The 19,509-nt window shown below is 47.7% G+C and overlaps 1 protein-coding gene across 1 annotated transcript in view; it reads left to right on the top strand.

Moving 5' to 3' along the window:
- LAMB1 (laminin subunit beta 1) overlaps window positions 1–19,509 on the top strand; it is a 42,120-nt gene that overhangs the window by 7,820 nt on the left and 14,791 nt on the right. The window contains exons 7-23 of the mRNA XM_042018324.1: window positions 754–956; window positions 2,173–2,293; window positions 2,463–2,651; window positions 2,926–3,105; window positions 3,523–3,635; window positions 4,476–4,555; window positions 7,069–7,204; window positions 9,264–9,422; window positions 10,139–10,266; window positions 10,724–10,847; window positions 11,384–11,588; window positions 11,748–11,891; window positions 11,988–12,219; window positions 12,724–12,887; window positions 13,342–13,566; window positions 14,376–14,593; window positions 14,701–14,797. Of these exons, the coding sequence (XP_041874258.1) occupies window positions 754–956; window positions 2,173–2,293; window positions 2,463–2,651; window positions 2,926–3,105; window positions 3,523–3,635; window positions 4,476–4,555; window positions 7,069–7,204; window positions 9,264–9,422; window positions 10,139–10,266; window positions 10,724–10,847; window positions 11,384–11,588; window positions 11,748–11,891; window positions 11,988–12,219; window positions 12,724–12,887; window positions 13,342–13,566; window positions 14,376–14,593; window positions 14,701–14,797 (2,718 nt within the window). The remainder of the gene's footprint in view (window positions 1–753; window positions 957–2,172; window positions 2,294–2,462; window positions 2,652–2,925; window positions 3,106–3,522; window positions 3,636–4,475; window positions 4,556–7,068; window positions 7,205–9,263; window positions 9,423–10,138; window positions 10,267–10,723; window positions 10,848–11,383; window positions 11,589–11,747; window positions 11,892–11,987; window positions 12,220–12,723; window positions 12,888–13,341; window positions 13,567–14,375; window positions 14,594–14,700; window positions 14,798–19,509) is intronic.

Raw genomic sequence — 19,509 nt, forward strand, 5'->3', positions numbered from 1 at the left:
TAGAGGAGTGTCTGCCGGTTGCTATGAGTTTAATGTTGGTTTTTTACTCAACATTTTAAAGGTGAAATTGCTTTCATGGGCTTGAAGTGCTTTTTCAAGCCTAGTTCAAGGCTATAAGAAATTACACAGGATTCAAAGTAAACATGTAGATGGTATTAATTACTGCAATATTGTATTCCCAGGGGTTATCCTTCAAGAACTTCTTTGTATTTGGTCCGTGATGGGGTGTTGCTTCTTTCCACAAAATGTAACTAATTATATTTGCTAGGAAAGTTGGGCATATACAAAAGAAGAATTATTTGTCTTTGTTTCCAACTAAGACTTTTTCCAAAAGTCTCGTAACTCTTAAAGCTCATGGTCCACTTGGCAGCAGTTTCTTAATGTCAAGTCCTTGCCCATCTCATATTTTAAAACCCCAAAGAACCAGTGTCTTTTAGGTGGTGCTTTATGCTTGCCTTTAACATTTGTGTATGTGCCTGTGCATGTCTCTAATAAAATAGACCAGTATTTTTAATTATGCTTAAACTTACTTATACAGTTATCAACCTGTAGTAAAATAATGTAGTTTCTTTTTTTTTTAATTTGGGGAGTATGAAGTGATATGTAGGTGCTGAAATTAAATCTGATCTAATTTGCCCATAGGAAGCATGCTTAGGAAGTCACTCCTGGCTTTCTCCCATTCAGTATAGTATCTGGTAAATGATTCCAAAATGGGCTCGCTGGTTAGGGTTTTTTTGTGCATGTCCCCTGCAGACCTGTTAAAGATCACAAATCTGAGAGTGAAATTCATCAAGCTGCACACGCTGGGAGATAACCTCTTGGACTCCAGGATGGAGATCCGAGAGAAGTACTACTATGCCATCTATGACATGGTGGTTCGTGGGAACTGTTTCTGCTACGGACACGCCAGTGAGTGTGCGCCAGTGGAGGGCTTCGATGAGGAAGTGGAAGGAATGGTAAATAGTCACACTTCTCTGCATAAAACTCTTCTTGTCTGTGCCTCTTTTAAGTGATTTGTACACAAATGTAAATATGACACTCTGTCCCTCACCTCTGCATGCTTGATTTTCAGACAACAAAACTGTTTCAATTATTACTCCTCAGCCAACACATCTGTCATTGTTGGTGTTAATCAAACACAGATCTCAGATTAGGTGATAATTGTTTTAACATTCCTTTTCTAATTATGTTAAAGAGCTGATGAAATGAAAAGGTAGGAATGAAGAAAGGGAGTGTAACCTTATTAGGTCAGAGATCAGTGTATGCATTGACTTGGTTACCTTAAAGCTGAAGTGAATAGAGGCATCAAAGGCTGAAACACCTATGAATCAAACGTAATCTATGTTTGTATCGGTTGTTACCAGCTGAGAAGTGGAGGTTGTAGCCCTAATAAGCACAGGCCTTGAAGGAAAACCCTGATTGCCTCAATGGGGTGCTGCTGCTCAAGTGCCACATCCCTTCTGGGGTCTGCTTTTCTCCATGATTTTTGCCTGACAAGCAGTAATAGCACCCTGTTAATGGGTGAGTTATTAACTAGTTGGAGATGTGGAAGCATGTGGGAAGGTTGTGTGGGTTGTCCAGGGCTGCTCCACTGCTCTGTGTTTGGATCAGTGTCTCCACCCAAGCTTTGCCTTTAACATCATGGCTGCAGTGCTGGTAGTGCCAGTCTGTTGCAGCAGCTGTCACACAACCACTGTTGGTCTTCTTCGTGCTTGTTCTGTACACACTGAAGGCAAAGCCTGGGCTGATGTTGATAAACCCCATCTTTGCTTTGAGAACCAAGGCAGGGCTGGAAAGAGGGCACTGGGCTAGTGACCTATAAATCGATGCATGTTAATAGCTAATTAACAGTTAGTAAACAGCTAACTTTTAGTTCCAGTAGGCTTTTGTGATTATTGAGGTGTTTATTTCTGAAAGCATTTATTCAGGCACTAGTTTCAGTAAGGAAAGAAGGACAAATCTGTATGAGGACACCTGGGCAGGTGATGAACATTCCTATGGCCCTTTATGCCTTTCTAAATGCAGTTACATGGATTAAAGTCTCCAAAAGTATATGTCCATTATGTGCTCGCTTTATTTTGCATTAACTGTAGAATGGTTTGGGATTTTTCTTTTTCTTTTATAACAAACTCTTTATTCTTTCTTTTTTTCCTTTTTTTTTTTCGATTACAGGTTCATGGTCACTGCATGTGCAGACATAATACCAAAGGATTGAATTGTGAGCAGTGTTTGGATTTCTACCATGACTTACCCTGGCGTCCCGCTGAAGGCCGCAACAGTAACGCATGCAAAAGTGAGTTGGAGTAAAATGCAGAACTGGGTGCCATGAGCATTATGTTCTGTTACTTGGAAACTTGTGACCATGTGTAAAATCCTTCATGTTCTTTGGTTGACACTGGTCTGTCTTTTCTGCAGAGTTGCACTTCCCCCAGGACTCTTACTTTGCTTTGTCTTTGTCACAGAGTGCAACTGCAATGGCCACTCCAGCCAGTGCCACTTTGACATGGCTGTGTACATGACAACGGGGAACACCAGCGGGGGCGTGTGTGACGACTGCCAGCACAACACCATGGGACGCAACTGTGAGCAGTGCAAGCCCTTCTACTTCCAGCACCCAGAGAGAGATCTGCGGGACCCTGACGTCTGTGAGCGTAAGTGCAGCCCCATCCACAGTGTGGGAATGGCCTTGGGATCCTTGGGGACAGGGGATTGTCTTGGAGGTCTTGAGTGAGCCTGGCTGGGTTTTGTTTTTTCTTTGAGAATCTGGAAATTTACCTGGTCCTTGCATGTCCAACCCATGTCATGCCTAATACTTGCAGGAGTGACAGTCTTTCTACACAGCAGCTGAGTTTCAATAATTCAGTGTGAGACTTGGCCTTTAATTTTGCAGCAGTTAATAAAACATGTGCAATGCTTCCTTCCTAGCTTGCAACTGTGACCCAGCTGGCTCCCAGAATGGTGGGATCTGCGATCGCTACACTGATTTCTCCACTGGCCTCATTGCCGGACAGTGCCGTTGTAAATTATTTGTCGAGGGGGAGCGTTGTGACCTCTGCAAAGAAGGTTTCTATGGCCTGAGTGCCGATGACCCAGCGGGTTGTCAGTGTGAGTAAAACCATATGTTCCTTTATGTGTGATCAAAAACTCTTTGAGGTGCTGTTTGTGTGGGAGAAGATGGTTTGTGGGATGGATTTTTTTAAAATTTTTTTCACGTTTTTGCTAAAGGGAGAACATTGCTCTAGATTTGCTGTAGCTTGGAGTCCACCAGCCCTTAAAACATAGTTTGCCAGCTGATCCTTCTAGTGTATTCAGTGGAAATAGCGTAATCCTCCTTATTTCTTTTCAATTACAAGTCTCTAAGCCAGGGAGGTTTTACTGGAATGGGTGGTGGGGAAAGAGTGAAATTAATTTCTGTCCTGGGGAATTCAGGGGAAACTTTAAGGTATATATTTAAGTTGAACACTGTCTAAAATACAACTCCAATCCTGCTTTTGACCTGCCTCTTTGTATTTCCCAATCTAGCTTGTGTGTGTAATCCTCTGGGTACCCACCCTGGGGGGAATCCTTGTGATTCGGAGACAGGAAACTGCTATTGTAAGCGTCTGGTGACAGGAAAGCAGTGCAATCAATGTCTGGCAAGTAGTTCACCGTGAAATAAATTAGGAGACACTGGTGTGGGGGAGGCTGGAGTGTGGGAAGCGTGGAGCAAGGTGCTGGCCACTGTCGCTGACTGCCTACTAGCCCATGCCTGGCATTAGGCTGGGGAGGACACCTCGGGATGTCAGGAGCCATGAAGTGTGCTGTGTTTTGGGGAGCTGGGATGCATGTCAAGGCAGACAGGAGCATCCAGTTTAATTCCTGGGACCATAAGGAATGAGACATTAGGAGACCTGTGGTTGCTCTGTGATAATGAAGGATCTGGGGCAGTTCTGGTGAAGTCCTTGCTGGGGTGAAAGACAAAATGGTGAGGGAAACAGTGTTACCAAAAAAATTGCTTTCTAAACAGGCCATTATTTTAGGCAGGGATTATTTAATACACCTACATTTCCATGTAGCGTTTATGCGTGCTGGACTGTTATAGAAACACACTGTCAGATAACTGGATGTGTTTGTACAAACACTGAGAAACTCTTACCTAGTAGTGAATTGCATGGAAAAACCAAACAAGTCTGTCTGTCTGTCTATCCAGCAAGCAAGTTGCAGAGTAGCAGCCCTGCAAGGGCAGTGTCCCACACAAATAGCCACCACCCCACATGTGGCTCTCTTGCCCTTGAAATCTTCAACAGAGTGGGAGGAGAGCAGGTGGGGAAGTGGTGTTGGTGCTTGTGGGGGTAGACCCACAACCAGGGGAGCAGGATTCATGGGTTGTGGGGCAGTCTGGGATAGTTTATGCTAAGTTTTTAAAAATACGCCTTTGTGTTAGATGGAACTAAGTCTGCACCAGGTTACAGTGCTGGTGATGTTTTGTTCTGCAGCCTGAGCACTGGGGCCTGAGCAATGACATGGACGGATGTCGGCCGTGCGACTGCGACCAGGGTGGAGCGCTGAACAACAAGTGAGTCCCAGCCCGGTGATTCTCCTGTCATCGTTCTCCCAGTTTCACCTTGTTGCACCCACAACATCCAGGGCTCAATGTGCTCTGGGGGAGGATGCTTGATACCCATCTTTCTGCTTCAGAAAGTGCCAGGTCTTGATTGCAGCAAGGGTGACAGGAGTACCCATGTCTTTTCTGTGCTGAGCAACCTCTGTTTGTGCCACTGATGCAAGTGACCATGTAAAACTGTTTTTAGTGTAGCGCTGCCTTTGTCAGCCAGGGTAGGAACCAGACATGGATTAAGCTCTGCCTTGGCTGTAACCTGGGGTATGGTCCATGTCAAAGCTTTGCTCTTACACGATGAAAGCAGGAATCAGGCAGTGACATGGACAGGCTGGTTCTTGCTGTGCTCCCAAATCTCCCTTTGGCCAGTCTGTCTGCCCACTGATGCTGGGGGAAGCACGCTAGCTGCACAGTACTGCTCTGTTGCTGCAGTGGTGCTGCGTGATTGGATGTGGACCTGCAAGTGCCCACTGGGGAGATGGATGCTTTTTAGAGAAAACTGTAGGTTTTCAATATGCATCCATCAGTATCAGCATGGAAAGCTTCTGGTTTAGATGCCCTGTCAGTGGGGTGCTGGGTAGCCAGATTGCTCCTCTGACCAGAGCAGTTCTCTACATGCTAGGTGTGTGTCCAACCCCTGGCTCATCAACAGCAGCATGTTCTTTTGCTTTTATTTTTCCCATCTCCCCTTCATTCCACAAACCCTTTGAAATGTCATGCTTTTGTCTAAAGCCACAGAAGTTTCCCAGTGGGGTCAATGAACTGTTTCCCACTGGAGCCCATGGGGCCACACTGGAGGAGTGTGGGACTGCTGTTGGTGTGACTCCCGTAGGTTGTCACAGCCTACGGACACCCCATCTGCATCAGGGATTGCTGTGGGAATGTCCCACGGGCCGTCTCTCCTGTCTGCTCCCGAGTGAATTATTAGCCCTTGGCAGACAGCAGTGTGGATGTTAGGGATTATTTACTCCCCCGTGCTTGCTCCCTGCGCACAGATGGGTTACACCACACAGCTCAGAACAGCTCCCCCAGCACAGCTGCTTCCAGGGCTTTGGGGTAACAGCCCAGCCATGGCCCAGCCTGTTTCCCATGCACTGAGCCTGTTGATTGCAAAACCATGTGGGGAGGGGATGTGCAGCATCCTGGCATGGGCAGACAGCAGCTGTGCTTTCCTCCAACCACAAAAGAGTCACAAAGCCCAGCTCTGGCTCCTGACTTCTCTCTCTCACATCATCGGGAAGGGGGAGCTTTGCCCTCCTCAGGGCTCCTCTCCTCAGCTGCTGAATTGCTGCCTTCTGGCTCCCACTCAGGGTGTGAGATGCTGTGCCTCGCCCAAAATTCATCCCTGTGGTGTAACCCAGGTGGTGGAGTTACTGCCTCCCCAGAGGGGAAACTTCCCATCTCCTCTTCTGGGACAGCTAAGGCACTTCTGGCATCTCAGAGTGAACATTTAAGTGCATCTCTGCAACTTCAAAAACAGTTTAAGTTAAAAATTGCTCTTGGTCTGAAGGCTTGAGGAGCCTGGAGATTTTTCATGGAAACCAGAGGCATTTACCTTTAAAAAATGTTTCTAAATCCCACTCAAGTTTAAAGAAAGAGGTGTATTTTGGTGGACCAAAAAACATTCCTTTGAAAAGGTGTGACTGGGTGTGTGCAAAATTACAATGTGCTCAAGGGTTCTTCATGATGCAGGGCAGACACTCTGGGGACAATAAAACAGCCAAAGCAGTTTGGAGTTAGAGCTGTATTGAGAAAAGAAAATGGCTCATTATGAAAGAAGGGGAGATCTGTGTGTCACTCTGGACAGACGTTCTGGTGATGGCCCTGACTGCCCCATGTCACTGGTTGTGTCTGTCCTACTCTAAAGCAGCCAGGGATAATTTTCCCCATGTGTAGCTGCTGATGGTGACCTGTCTGGATGCTTTGCAACAAGTGAGAGCAGCTCAGCATCCTGGGGCATGTAGGGTCATGCATGTTCTTGTTCTGCCTGAGACCATACAAACAGATATGCTGCCTGTGTGGCTTGCAAGCTTGGAGCCAAAGGCTGCCCTCGGCTTGCAGGGCAGATGTGCCTCTTGGCTATGTCTGGTAGCAAGTGAAGCTTCCCCAAACTCCTGTCCCCCAGGGAACCACTGCATCCATAGCATGAAATCCTCTCACCATCCAAACAAAGGAAACTGCTTGCAAACTGCCTGCTGGAAGTGGTCTCTGGTCCATGCTTGCTTCCAGCCTGAGCCTAGATGTTGTTTTGGGAGAGTGATAGTTGGGTTGAGCCAAGTCTGTACCCGGGACTGTGCTCCTGCTTTAGTGGTGCAGATGGCCCAGCTGCAGAGCCCCAGAGCACGTCACGTCTGCTGTGTTCAGAGGTGCTTCTCCTCCTGTGTCGTTTAAAATGTCAAAGTGGAAGATCGCTCTAACACTGTGTCAGCATAGCCAAGATCTGTTGTAAATTCATTTCTCTTCTGTTTTAGTTGCTCAAGTGAATCTGGCCAATGTGAATGCCGGCCCCACATGTTTGGACGTCAGTGCAACCAGGTGGAGCCTGGCTATTACTTCATTTCGCTTGATCATTACATCTACGAGGCGGAGGAAGCCACCTTGGGTCCTGTGAGTAGCAGTTTTTGTGGTCTGGAGTATCTGGAGAGGTGTGGGCAGGTTGTTTCACCAGTTGGTGCTTGGAGGTGTCTTTTATACCCTGTGTGTTTTGCAATTAACGTGGAAAACCCGAAACTGAAATGTATCAGTAAACCGTTAACCTGTAGCTCTTCAATCTTAGTATCAATAAATAATGTAGTAATTGAGGGGACAGGAATGGCCATTTTTCTTTTTAAACCTGTTTTTTTGATCATTACTGTACAGTTAGTTTTCTGTCACCATCCCCCTCTGTACCCCACTGCATGTGTACCCACCACATCCACTTCTCCTCTTATCTCAAGAGGGGTGGGACGCAGACACTGGCTCTTCTCTTTGGTGCCACTGAAACTGGGAGTGAACAAAGCGCGCATTTAAGCACATTGCCACAGCTTTTATAGTTTCTGTACATCAGTAACATTTCTTTTATTAGTGACTAAAACCATAGTTGATTGTGCAAAAAACTGTTTTTGTAAGTGAGGTTGCCTCTAGCTTGTTTTGCCTGCTGGTACTGTGCGACAGGGTCTCTGGCTCTTTCTGTTGCCCATCACACAGCCTTGCTTTCAGTTCATTAACAGCAGCTAGGTGATTACATCAATCAGTTTTGCCTCCAGCAAGGAGTCAGGGAGATGGAAATAATGGTTTCTCTAAAGCAGCAGATCCTTGTCTGCCTACAATCAGGGCACTCGGTGCCCTAATTTATTTGAGCAAAATGCAACCACTTTTCAGTTTCAGCCAAGGAAGAGGATTTTTGCTCTCAGATAACTGCAGAAAGGGAAGACAGCGCAGAGCAGAAGTTGTACCACAGCAGAGGTCACATGAGCTGGCACAGGGTTTTTGGTGTATTTGTGTCTGCCCAACTGGAGAGGTGGTACCCAAGGGCCTTCCAGGGCTCAGGGATGGAGGAGCCCAGCACGAAAATCCACCTTGCCAAGCAGAGGAAGGGGATGTGCTGCTGGTTTGCCTTTTGAAACCTTCAGAACAAACAATTTAAAAAAACACCAATATTGAAAAGCTTTCTCACAAATCCGATGATAGACTAAAACTCTGAATTCCCAGGTGGGGGGTCCAGCACAAGACAAAATGAAGTGGTTGCAGGGATTCACAGGCAGTGCCAAGCCCCTCTGCTCCTCACAGCTGCATGCCCTTGTTCGTGTCATGCCTGCCATCCTTTCTGGGGAGCTCTGATCTTTATGCAAAGCCAAAGGCTAATAACTTACAGCCAGGCTCTATTCAAAGAGTGTGAGAATACGTTAGAGGACATCCTGAAGTGATACGTATATATATAGACATTTCCTTACATTTATCCCTTTCTACTAAAGCAGCTTCCTTAGGAATGCACAGGATGTTGTTCTGTGGAGAGAACTATTTGTGGATGCAGATATGTTTGAAACAGGAAATTTGAGCACCATGTTTCTATTTTTTGTTACCTTTTTCCTCTTCTTTGCTTTATATAAAAAATAGATAAAAACCTGACACCTCAGACTGAAAAGGGTGACCATGTGTTGATTTGGCTATGAAATATCTATTGATGATTAGGATGTCTGTTCTTTAGTGACACCCTGCTCATTAAAGCCATGATCTGCTTTTTAAATGTTGTTTTGAGCAGTGGTTTGGTTTGAAACAGCCTGGAATAGTCAGGAAGCAATTAGCACTCAGGCTTGGGTGGTTGATGGAACAGTAATGTACCACTGCAGTAAATCCTACTGCTACGAGTACGATGTAGAAATCTGTATGGTAAAAGAGATGTCATAGCTGGTGAATTAGTTACTCACAGCAAGTTTTTAAATTTAATTCTGCACCATAGCAGAGAAATAAATGAAGAGTTGTGCAGTCTTGTTTTGCTTTATCTCTCTTGCATTTGTTATGTTGTTAAGTGAAGGGGCAATGGTGTGCACACATATGGATTTAAAAGAGAATTTGTGTTGTCTGGGATGCAAACAGTGGATACTGTGATTCAGAAGTCATTCATCAGCAGACCCCCCCCACTTCGTGTGCCCCCATGGGGTATTGAAATATCTGTTCCGTTTTGTAGGGAGTGAACATAATAGAGCGCCAGTACACGCCAGACCGTACACCATCATGGACAGGCATAGGATTTGTGAGGGTCCCTGAGGGGGCATACCTGGAATTCTACATTGACAACATCCCCTACTCCATGGAATATGATGTTCTGATCCGCTATGAGCCGCAGGTGGGTCTGTGAGTCTGGGCATTGCTGCCCCTCAGCAGGGGCTGGCTGTCCTGCTTCACAACTGACATGAGCCTGGCACTTTCAGGAGTCATCAGGGCTCAAAGACAAGAACAGGTGCTCAGTTAAATGTCTGAGATGCATGAAAATCCAAGATGATGTTGACTATTTCTAGTACTATTTGCTTTACAGTTTATTTCCCTATTGCATTGTTTCAGCACCTGTTAAATGCGCAAATTAAAAAATGACAAGTCTCATCAGGACAGATTAGCTTATAAATTTGTTATTGGCCAGATGGCCATCATGCACCTTGGGAAACAAATTGCCCACCTTGGATGTTGAATGCCTGCAGCCAAGAGTTTGCAAGCAGATGGCTCTGGTAATTCACGGAATGAAGGGAAAGAGAAAAATCCCTCCATTTCCTTGCCTAGAGTTTGTCAGCAACTAACTGCAGTGAATACTCAGATGCAGGACCCAAAGATGAGGGAAGAGGAGGTCACCAAACCCCATGCAGATGGGGCTGCTGGCCACCTGCTTCTTGCTCTCATCCCACGCCTGCAGCTGGTAGATGCCCCATTGATGTAGCAGCTGTAGCCCCATCCACCCTGAAGCACAGTGACCACCCCGTCTATGCCCATGCTTTTCCTGGCCTGAGCTCTGGATGCTTCCAGAAGTTTATGATTATTACTTGATATTGATGAGCCTCTTTTTTCCCCCAGTTGCCTGATCAGTGGGAAAAAGCTGTGATCAGTGTCTTGCGCCCAGGCAAGATCCCCACAGGTAGCCGGTGTGGCAACACAGTTCCTGATGACGATAATCAAGTGGTCTCACTGTCACCTGGATCCAGGTTGGTATAACTGGATGGGCAGAAGGAGAGGAAAGAAAAAAAAAAACCATTTAAAAATTGAAATAGAAAAATGTCACATTTTCAGTTTGCTGTAGCCTCTATGAAAATAGGTGAAAATTAATTTCCCAGTGGGTTATAAAAACATTCAGTGGTGTGTCTGTAGAATCAAAGCTTTTTTAAGTTTATTCTCATTTTCTGAGATGGTTTGTTCACTGAGTAAAGGGAGGGGGAGGTGTTTGCACAGCCTGTCAGTGAACACTGGTTTGGCTCTTTACCTTGTCGATAGCCTTTTCCAGTTCCGACTTGCACAACCCTCCAAACTGCCTCTCTCACATCACAGCTTTTGTTCGGTTGGGTCTTGGCTGCTTTCCGTTATCTTGATTGCTTTATGGGGCACCTGAAATGCTTTATGGTGCCGTATGTTTGAAGTAAGGATTGTTTCCTGTTCCTCACTCAGATATGTTGTTCTCCCACGGCCTGTGTGCTTCGAGAAGGGGCTGAATTACACCATCCGCTTGGAGCTGCCCCAGTACTCCTCAGTGGACACGGAGACAGAGAACCCATACACACTCATTGACTCTGTGAGCAGAATTTATTCCAGGGAGGCTCTTAAAATCCTGAAAGTTTGCATCTCCTCTGGCATGTGTCTGTGTAAATTCAAAGTAGTATTTTGCAGTGTTGTTCCTTGCAGCTGAAGCCAGATATCAACTGAACAATGTAAAGCAATATAGGTTTCTTCAAAAGTTCCTCAAAGTATGTGAGTTCTTTTTTTGCTAAGAGGCTTTTGAGGTGTTTTACAGAACTGCAGCTAATCCACAGACCTGTAGTTTCTTTGGGGAAGCTAATGTGTGTCATGTAGGTCATGAATATCAATGTCAGTGTCAATCTTTTTCTTCAGAATGTATAGAATTTGGTAGATTTGGTTAGAATTTGTCAGATACCCAGAAGTATTCCACCAAAACTAGCAAAATACTGTCATTTCCCTTCCAATTTCTGTCTGGCTGTTTGTTTTTTAGCCAAAAAAAGGTTAGAAACTGGGATAATACTGAATTTTCATGATTTTGGTGGAAGATATTTATAAGTAGTGACACTTTGTCATTGTAAAATTGTTTTGTAGCTTGTTCTCATGCCATACTGCAAATCGTTGGACATATTCACAGTGGGAGGCTCAGGCGAAGACGTGGTCATGAACAGTGCTTGGGAAACTTTCCAAAGATACCGGTGTTTGGAAAACAGCAGGAGTGTTGTGAAAACTCCCATGACAGATGTCTGCAAGAACATAATATTCAGCATTTCTGCACTACTGCATGAGACTGCTTTATGTACGTAACCATCTACTTGTAGGGCAAACCATGCCTGGGAGCTGGATGGCACTTGCAGGCAGAGCAGTTTGCATGGGGAAGGTGTGTCTGTGGGATGAGGCAGGGGATTCATGTCCTGTGCCACAGTGCTCACTCTTTCCAATGTTTTTCTCTGCTCAGCATGCCAGTGTGACCCCCAGGGCTCTCTGAGTTCAGTGTGCGACCCCAATGGAGGACAGTGCCAGTGTCGTCCCAATGTTGTTGGAAGACAGTGTGACAGATGTGCCCCTGGCACCTTTGGGTTTGGGCCAAGTGGATGCCGACGTATGTTAAACCCTTGGCTCTGGGCTGTGCTGTGGTTGGGACCCTGAGTTTATGGCTTGTTGTGGAAACTCAGCCCCTCTCCTGCTCTCCTTACAGCGTGCGAGTGCCACATCCGAGGCTCTTACGACGCCTTCTGCGACATGGAGACGGGCCAGTGCCACTGCTTCCCCGGGGTGTACGGGCGGCAATGCGACCGCTGCCTGCCCAGCTTCTGGGGCTTCCCCAGCTGCCAGCCCTGCCACTGCAATGGCCACGCTGACGACTGCAACCCCTACACCGGGGAGTGCCTGAGCTGCCGCGACCACACAGCCGGACACAACTGCGAGAGGTACGGCATGTGTGCCTTTTCCCTGGCCCCTCTCCTTCCCCACAGCAGGGTGGGTGCAGCAGCTGCAGGTGCTGGTGCTCAGGTGGGTGTGAAGCCACAGGGAAAGTTCCTGGGCCCTGGGAATCAGAGCAGGGTTTGTGGTCCTGGAAAATGATGGGAGTGGGGATCCCCTCTTCCCTGCCTGCAGCCTTGCACCTCACAGCAGTAGCTGTGTAAGTGACCCAGAGCACGTTGCAGGACCCCAGGCCTTTAGTGAGCCATTGCAAGCCGCCTGAGAGGCCTTGCAGTGGCAGGGCTGACATCCAACCGTGGGTCTCCTGCTCTTACACCGGTGTAAACCAGACAAATTTGTGTCTGTGGACACAGCTGCTAGGAGTGTGAGTGGTAAGGGACAGCCATGAGGATGTTTCTGCCCTTTGGTTCTTCACAGTGGTAGAAAATCTGAGCATGGTTACAGCAAGGCTGCAGTGTGTTTCCCTGTATGCTGTGTACCCTCTTGTGCAGGTGCCAGGCTGGCTACTATGGAGACCCCATCCTGGGATCAGGTGACCATTGCCGCCCCTGCCCTTGCCCTGATGGCCCCGAGAGTGGACGCCAGTTTGCCAGTGGCTGTTACCAGGATCCAGTTACACTGCAAGTCGTGTGTGTCTGTAGCGTGGGATACATAGGTACTTGGTGGGAGTATGGAGGGGTGGCTGGTTGGGTTGAACCTCTCAGGGAGAAGGGTATTGTGTGTATATAGGTTAGATGTGACCACAGCACCAGCATCAGTGGGTTGTTGCTGGGGGCTTGCCTCACCTGGAAGGTGGCAGGGCAGAGTGACTTGTGCAGGTGATGCCAGCGCCAACACGAACCTCATCTCCAGCAGCGTGGTGAAGGATGACCAGTGGTCAGCAAAGGGTGGACAGGACAGCACTGGATGAGCAGCATGCCTTGGGGCCCTGGGTGGTACCATCCGTGCTCTGCAGCAAGTTGCCGTGGTCTCACCAAGTGCAGTCTCTGTTTCTTTAAACGTGATCCAGTTAATGCCCCCCACTAATGGTCTTCATTGCCTTGCTGGTTACGGGGCTGCGCACTAGCACTAGTGCTGGCAATTCCCACTGTGCCTGTTTGTTCAAACAGGCAGTCGATGTGATGAATGTGCGTCTGGCTTCTTTGGGAGCCCCGATGAGGTTGGCAGCGCCTGCCAGCCGTGCCAGTGCAACAACAACATCGACACCACTGACCCAGAGGCCTGTGACAAGAAGAGCGGAGCGTGCGTGAAGTGCCTGTATCACACCGAGGGTGAAAACTGCCACCTCTGCAGGCAGGGCTACTACGGGAGCGCCCTGCAGCAGGACTGCAGAAGTGAGTGGGGGACACGGCTGCAGCCCTTGCACCAGCCTTGTCGGGGGCAGCAGCAGACACCTGAACACTTTTTACCTGGGAGCATTTGGGGTGGAGGGAAAACCTTATTACTTCCAGCTGGAGTTGCCTGCAGCTGCCCTGCAGGTGGGTGGGGCTCCTGGCGGGGAGGGGGTCCTCTACGTTTTAGAGGGAGGACAGAGACATTTGCTGAAAAGAGGAGGATTTTGCAGGAGGGCAGCTTTTAACCCTCTTGATAGAGGTCTCTGTTTATCCCTTCTCCAGAGATAAGGTGGTGGGGGGAGGGTTTAGCTTTTGTTTACAGCAGCTCCCTACAGGTGTGCGCAGGCAGTGGGAATGAGGGCCATGACAGGAGGCTGAAGTGGGTGGTGGGGAGGCAGAGCTACCTCTCCTGCAGCATCAGGCACAGCCCAGCAGGACAGGCAGGTCACTGAGTAGGAGAGCTCGCCATCAGCCAGTTGGCAACTTCAAGCGGATCTGCCACCGTAGCTGACTGACAAGGGTTGGGCAGACCTGGGCTTTGGTTGTACAGAGGGAGGAAAAGAGAAGAGCAGGGAGGGCTGGGCTGCTTGAATGAGGAACTCCTGTGGCCTTGTGTGAGGTGGCCAGCCTCAGACATTATGAGGACTCTTGGGCAGTGCTGGGTGTTGTTCAGTGTTGGGTCAGTCAGGCCTGGCCGCTGGCATATGCCCACACCTCTGCAGACTCGGAGAAGAAACTAGATATGAAGCCATGGCAGTCTGGTAGCAGGAGGGCAGGTTGACATGGAGGTGCCGTGCTCTTTTCCTCAGAGTGCGTCTGCAACTACCTGGGCACTGTCCGGGAGGACTGCGAGGGCTCGGAGAGCTGCCGGTGTGAGGCAGCCACGGGGCAGTGCCGGTGCCTCCCAAACGTGGTGGGGCAGACCTGTGACCGCTGTGCCCCGCACACGTGGCGGCTGGCCAGCGGCACCGGCTGCGAGCAGTGCGACTGCGACCCTGCGCGCTCCCTCGGCCCAGCCTGCAACGAGGTGAGGGAGCACGGGCATGTGCCCAAGGTTTGGCCTCTGCTCTGGTGCAGTGCTGAGCTGCTGAGGAGTGCACATCTCCTGATGGGTCTGTTTTTTGGTTTTGGCAGTTCACAGGGCAGTGCCACTGCATGCCAGGCTTTGGAGGCCGGACCTGCCGGGAGTGCCAGGAACTCTTCTGGGGCGACCCAGCTGTGGAGTGCTTAGGTGAGTCCAGCCCTGGTGCCTGCTCCACCTGCTCCTTTTGGAAATGTCCGTGTGGCTGGGCACACCATCACACCCTGGTTCACTAGGACACCCCTGGCAGGAGCAGCCCACTTGAGCCTTGGAAAAGAGGGAGGAAGGCATGGTGGGGTCTGCCCTGGGGTTTTGGTGCCTTTTGGGATGGGACGTGAGGCAGGAGGTCAGCCCTGTGCTTGTCTGTGTTTTTCTTGTCTGACCTGTATTTAGAAACAAACCTCTCTGTTTAGAAGCAACTCTTCCTTAAGGGTAAGGTTGCTATGCTGTCAGGTAAGCCAGCATGGTAAGAAAACATATCACAAGCATTTGAGTTTGAGAATTGGTCTGGAAACCAGTTCCCTTTGCCTTTCAGTTGTATGTAGCTGAAGACCACTGTCTCTTGTGTCTTCTTACAGAGACTTGCCCTGAATAAATAAGGTTTTTTATTTAGTAGGAGACTTTCCTTATATTTCACATGAAAATAAAGGAGAAAGCAGAGACCATGCAGTGGGTTAGCCATAGCTACATGCTGCGAAACAGAGCACTGTGGAGTAGGTTGTTTAGAAAACTGGATGGCCTCTGTCCTGTCATTATAAACAAGTCTGTTCATTAGCTGGAAAAGAATCTTCAAACATTGTCCAGACCAGAACAAACTTATATCTCTGATCTGTTCAAATAGGAGCCTTTGCCAAGAGGGTTTGCAATAGATGAAGGTATTTTTTCCTGCAGGGAGGAATGTGCTTGCTGTGGTCTTTAATCAATCCCTTACAATAGAGATACCTTAGAGCCCATTATCTTGGTAGATAGTCAAGTCACAGCTACTTAGTTACTGCAGCAGATGAAAGGACTAGGGAATTGTCCTAGTTCCTGAGTACATATTGGGTTTCTTGGGGAAAAGGCTGCCTTTCGAGAGGCTGTGTGTGTTCTGATGTGGTAAGGGGTGTGCTGACCCTGCTGGCTCCAGGGCAGGGATTGTCTCTTGGTATCGGTTGTCTCCATCAGGGTTTATTGATGGAGTCCATCTGCATACCGTATCAGCAGGATTTTGCAGCATACCAGCATTTCTGGTCTCTCTTGGAGTTTTCTGCTGTCTTTTGAACATGTGAAAACCTGTTCTAATGTTTCTGAAGTAAAAAGAGAATATATTCTTCAGAGCCCATCTTTACCATGCAAGATCTACACTCCCCTTCCAGCTTGCCATCCCTTCTGTGCCCTAGTGATAGAGGAGCCTCACTCAGCTGGAAACACAGATTTTCCTTCATGATTACATCCAGCAGGAGGTCTCTGGCAGGTGGGGAGAGCTGCTGCCCAGGGCTGAGCAGTGGCAGTCTGCGGCATGATGCTCTGGACAGGCTCCAAGCGTGGAACACATCCAGCCGGGTGGTGCTGCAGACTCTCCCTGGTGTGGTGGGGTTAGTGCCTCCTGCCTGTCTCCTGTCTTTCCTTGGCAAGGAGACAATTGACTTCTCGGCCCTCATTTAGCCCCGGGGAGTGAGTGGTGATGTTCAGGCTGGCAGACGTGCAGCTGCTGCGTGGGCAGGTAGCAGTTCTCAGGGGTAAGCGGGTTGCAGGTGAGCTGGAAAACCGTGCTGTTTAAGGAGCTGCTGAGCAGTGTCCCTGGAAAATAGCTGAGATCTGGCTTGCAGCCAAAGTGAAGCTGGAACTGAGACAAGGCTTTGTCACAAAGATGTCTGCTCCAGTTGCAGGGGAACACTTGGGCTCCTGGCCATGCCGTTTGCCACCTGGTGTGTTCTGGCTGGCCCAAGCAGCCAGTATGGCCACGTTTTGTGCTGCATTCAGGAGCAAAATAGAAACCAGTCTGGTTGGGGAAGAGCGAAAACTCTGAACCATGTGAGTGTGGATACAGTCTTCACTGAGTTGATGTAGAGGTGTGGACATCAGTCCCAGTGACTCCAGGGTGGGATCCTTCACTCTCTAGGGCGAGTGGCTTCTGCTCAAGGTTGGAAACTGCAGGGTGAATCAATTACGCCAAGGACAGTGATGTGTGACCTCTTCACAAGAGGTGTTCAGGTTGTTGGCATCAAGAAACACAAGTTCTTGATGAGAAATGGGGACCACACCGCTCATGTTGCTTTGACAACCTTTAAAATTCTGAAAAAACCCAAGCGCCTGCAAATAACCTCTGGACACAGCTGTGTGGAGATGTACAAAATGGCCCATGTAGGACAGGCTGCAGCTCCCCATGGGTTCTCAGGCACTTGCAGCAGCAGTAAACTGTGGATGTGGCCCAGGGTCCCAGTACACTCCACTGGAAACCAGGCTCTAGGGCACTCTTCCCTGCCATCCCCATTGCCAGCTGCTGCCTGTGACTTCTTTTCTAGAAACCTTGGTAATATCAGAGATGGTGAAGCAGGAGCTGGGGAAGGCAGGGTTTTGTACGTGCTCTGGGTGCTTTGATTTACAGTCTGTGCCCCCTGCGGTGGCAAGTGTTACCTGATGTCTCCTCTGTGCGTGTCCACAGATATCACACTGGCACCACACTGCTGGGGCAAGCTGAGGTGGGTGCCTGTATTTGGACAGCATCTTGAACCCACAGCACTGGGTGCACTTCAGCACCCACAAATGTCCATGGGGCATCACACACCACAGAGAGCCTGTAGGCTGGGTCTTCAGAGACAGCTTATTCCCCATGCTTTGAAAAAGCACAACATTCTCTCACTGAACTTGTCATAATGCCTGAAACAAGCACAGCAGAAGCATAGAGGATGGGGAAGAGCCCAGCATTTCTCTCTTGGCCTCATGCAGGTCCCTAGGAGGATTAGAGTGAGCAGGAGCTGTGCTGTGAGCACTGCTCCGGGGGCACTGCTAGCCCCTTGGCAGGGCTCTTCTGCCATTGCTCCAGCCACGAGCTGTCTGCAGCTCCCCATGAGCCTGTGTGTGAACGCGTGTTTGTGTGCATAAAAATCCTTCCTGAGGTAGTAAATAATAGCACTACAGAGTTCATCAAATGCAGGTCTCTGAGGCATTCTGCTGGAGCTTTTCCAAAGCCTGGCAACTACAGTGCAGGACTCGGCATGCCGAGTTCTGCGCCAGCCTCAACCCGCAAAGCACGTCTGCAGCAGAAGGCTCCAGGCTCCTGGGAAGCCTGAGATGTGGAGTGGCTGCATATGCAGCTCAAACAATGCCCTTGCACAGTAGATACTTGAAGTTTATGTTTCATCTAATATGAAGGAGATGGCAATTTTACTGTCATTACTGTTTCAATAAATTGAACAAACAGACCAGAGTGCAGTTAGTAGGAGGTACTGTGTGAGATTGGAAGTTAGGTGGTGTTGCTATAGCCCCTTCAGAAGCATACCAATGTCAATATCTTTCTGTGTTGGACACAATTATCAAATCCTATAGCAAAACCACAGATTTTAATTGAACTACGAGCAAAAGGAAGTAATGTTTTTCATCAAATACACACTGCATACATTGACAAAATATTGTTTTTCTCAGTTTTTAGTCTTTATGTGGCTGGTGCAGAAACAACTGTTTGCTGCAAATTACCCTATTGCCATTTAAGAAAAAGTTTTATAGTCTTAAATTTTAACACCTGGGTCTTAAACTAGTCACAGGCTGCTTTTATAGGCGGCGTTTCTGGTGTTGAGAGAAGACTACCTGGTGTCTCGTTTCCTTCTGTGAGAAGTGTCTAAAGGAAGTCAGACAAATTCTATACTAAAGAAAATACAATTTTCACTTTGAGTTTCATAATTTTAATTGACCTAAGGTCATAAAATATTGTAATGTGTATTGATTGTTTCTGGAAGGCTATCCTTCTGGCACAGTCTGCTAGCATGTTAAGATGTAGCACAACTCCACTATTTTAGGCTGGGATCTTATCTTAACATTCCTACTGAAAATCACAATACTGACGAGTTAGCACTATGCTTGCAGGGCAACTTGAATCAATAGCTGATTATTCAGAAGAAATTTTCTAGCTCTGCAAAACTTTCAACCTTACAAATTGCTGAATGGTTTTCTTATCACAGTGCCTCACTACCACTGGGAAATGATGCCAGGAAATCATGTCTGAACAAAACCTGTGTGTTTTTTCTGCAGAGGAGTTAAACATTTGATACTCGCTGCCCTCAGTCTCAAGCAGTAAAGGAAATATTTCTGGAAAAATTACTGCTCTTTGGTATAGGGTGATGTACAACACTTGTTTGTTCCTGGCATCCTCCAGTAAGGAATTGAACACTGATACTGGCCCATTCAATATCCATTCTATCACCTCTGCTGTAGTATCAAGTGCTCTGACACACATGAGTTTAAATTAAGGGAGGTGCAAATGTGCTGCATATTGAATTACAGTAGTTTAAATGGAAGTGAGTTCTAAATATTTAAAATCAGAGGGAAAGGTAGCAGATCTGTCAGAGCAGGTGAAAGATAAAGCAATTCATAGATCCTTGTGAGTTTAAAGCAAACCTCTCAAGCTAGTAATTTGCTTCTTTTGGATTTCTCCTCTTAGGATTGTACAAGACTGCATTTGATTTGTTACTGCTATCTTTAGGATTAGGAAAAAGGAGGAGGAGAAATACACTGATGAAGGTGATACAGAAATTACACATGGATACTCAATGCTTGCATGCACTTACGTGCACATGCATTTATGAACAGATACTGCTACAATCCTTTATACTCACAATCTGCTAATCAGCAGATCCTGACTGAAGAATTTGGCTAAAACTTTTGCT

Source organism: Corvus kubaryi, unplaced genomic scaffold (assembly GCF_017639235.1).
Source record: "Corvus kubaryi isolate FWS band 111438036 unplaced genomic scaffold, C.kubaryi_AGA036_p1.0 137, whole genome shotgun sequence".
Lineage (NCBI taxonomy): Eukaryota > Metazoa > Chordata > Aves > Passeriformes > Corvidae > Corvus > Corvus kubaryi.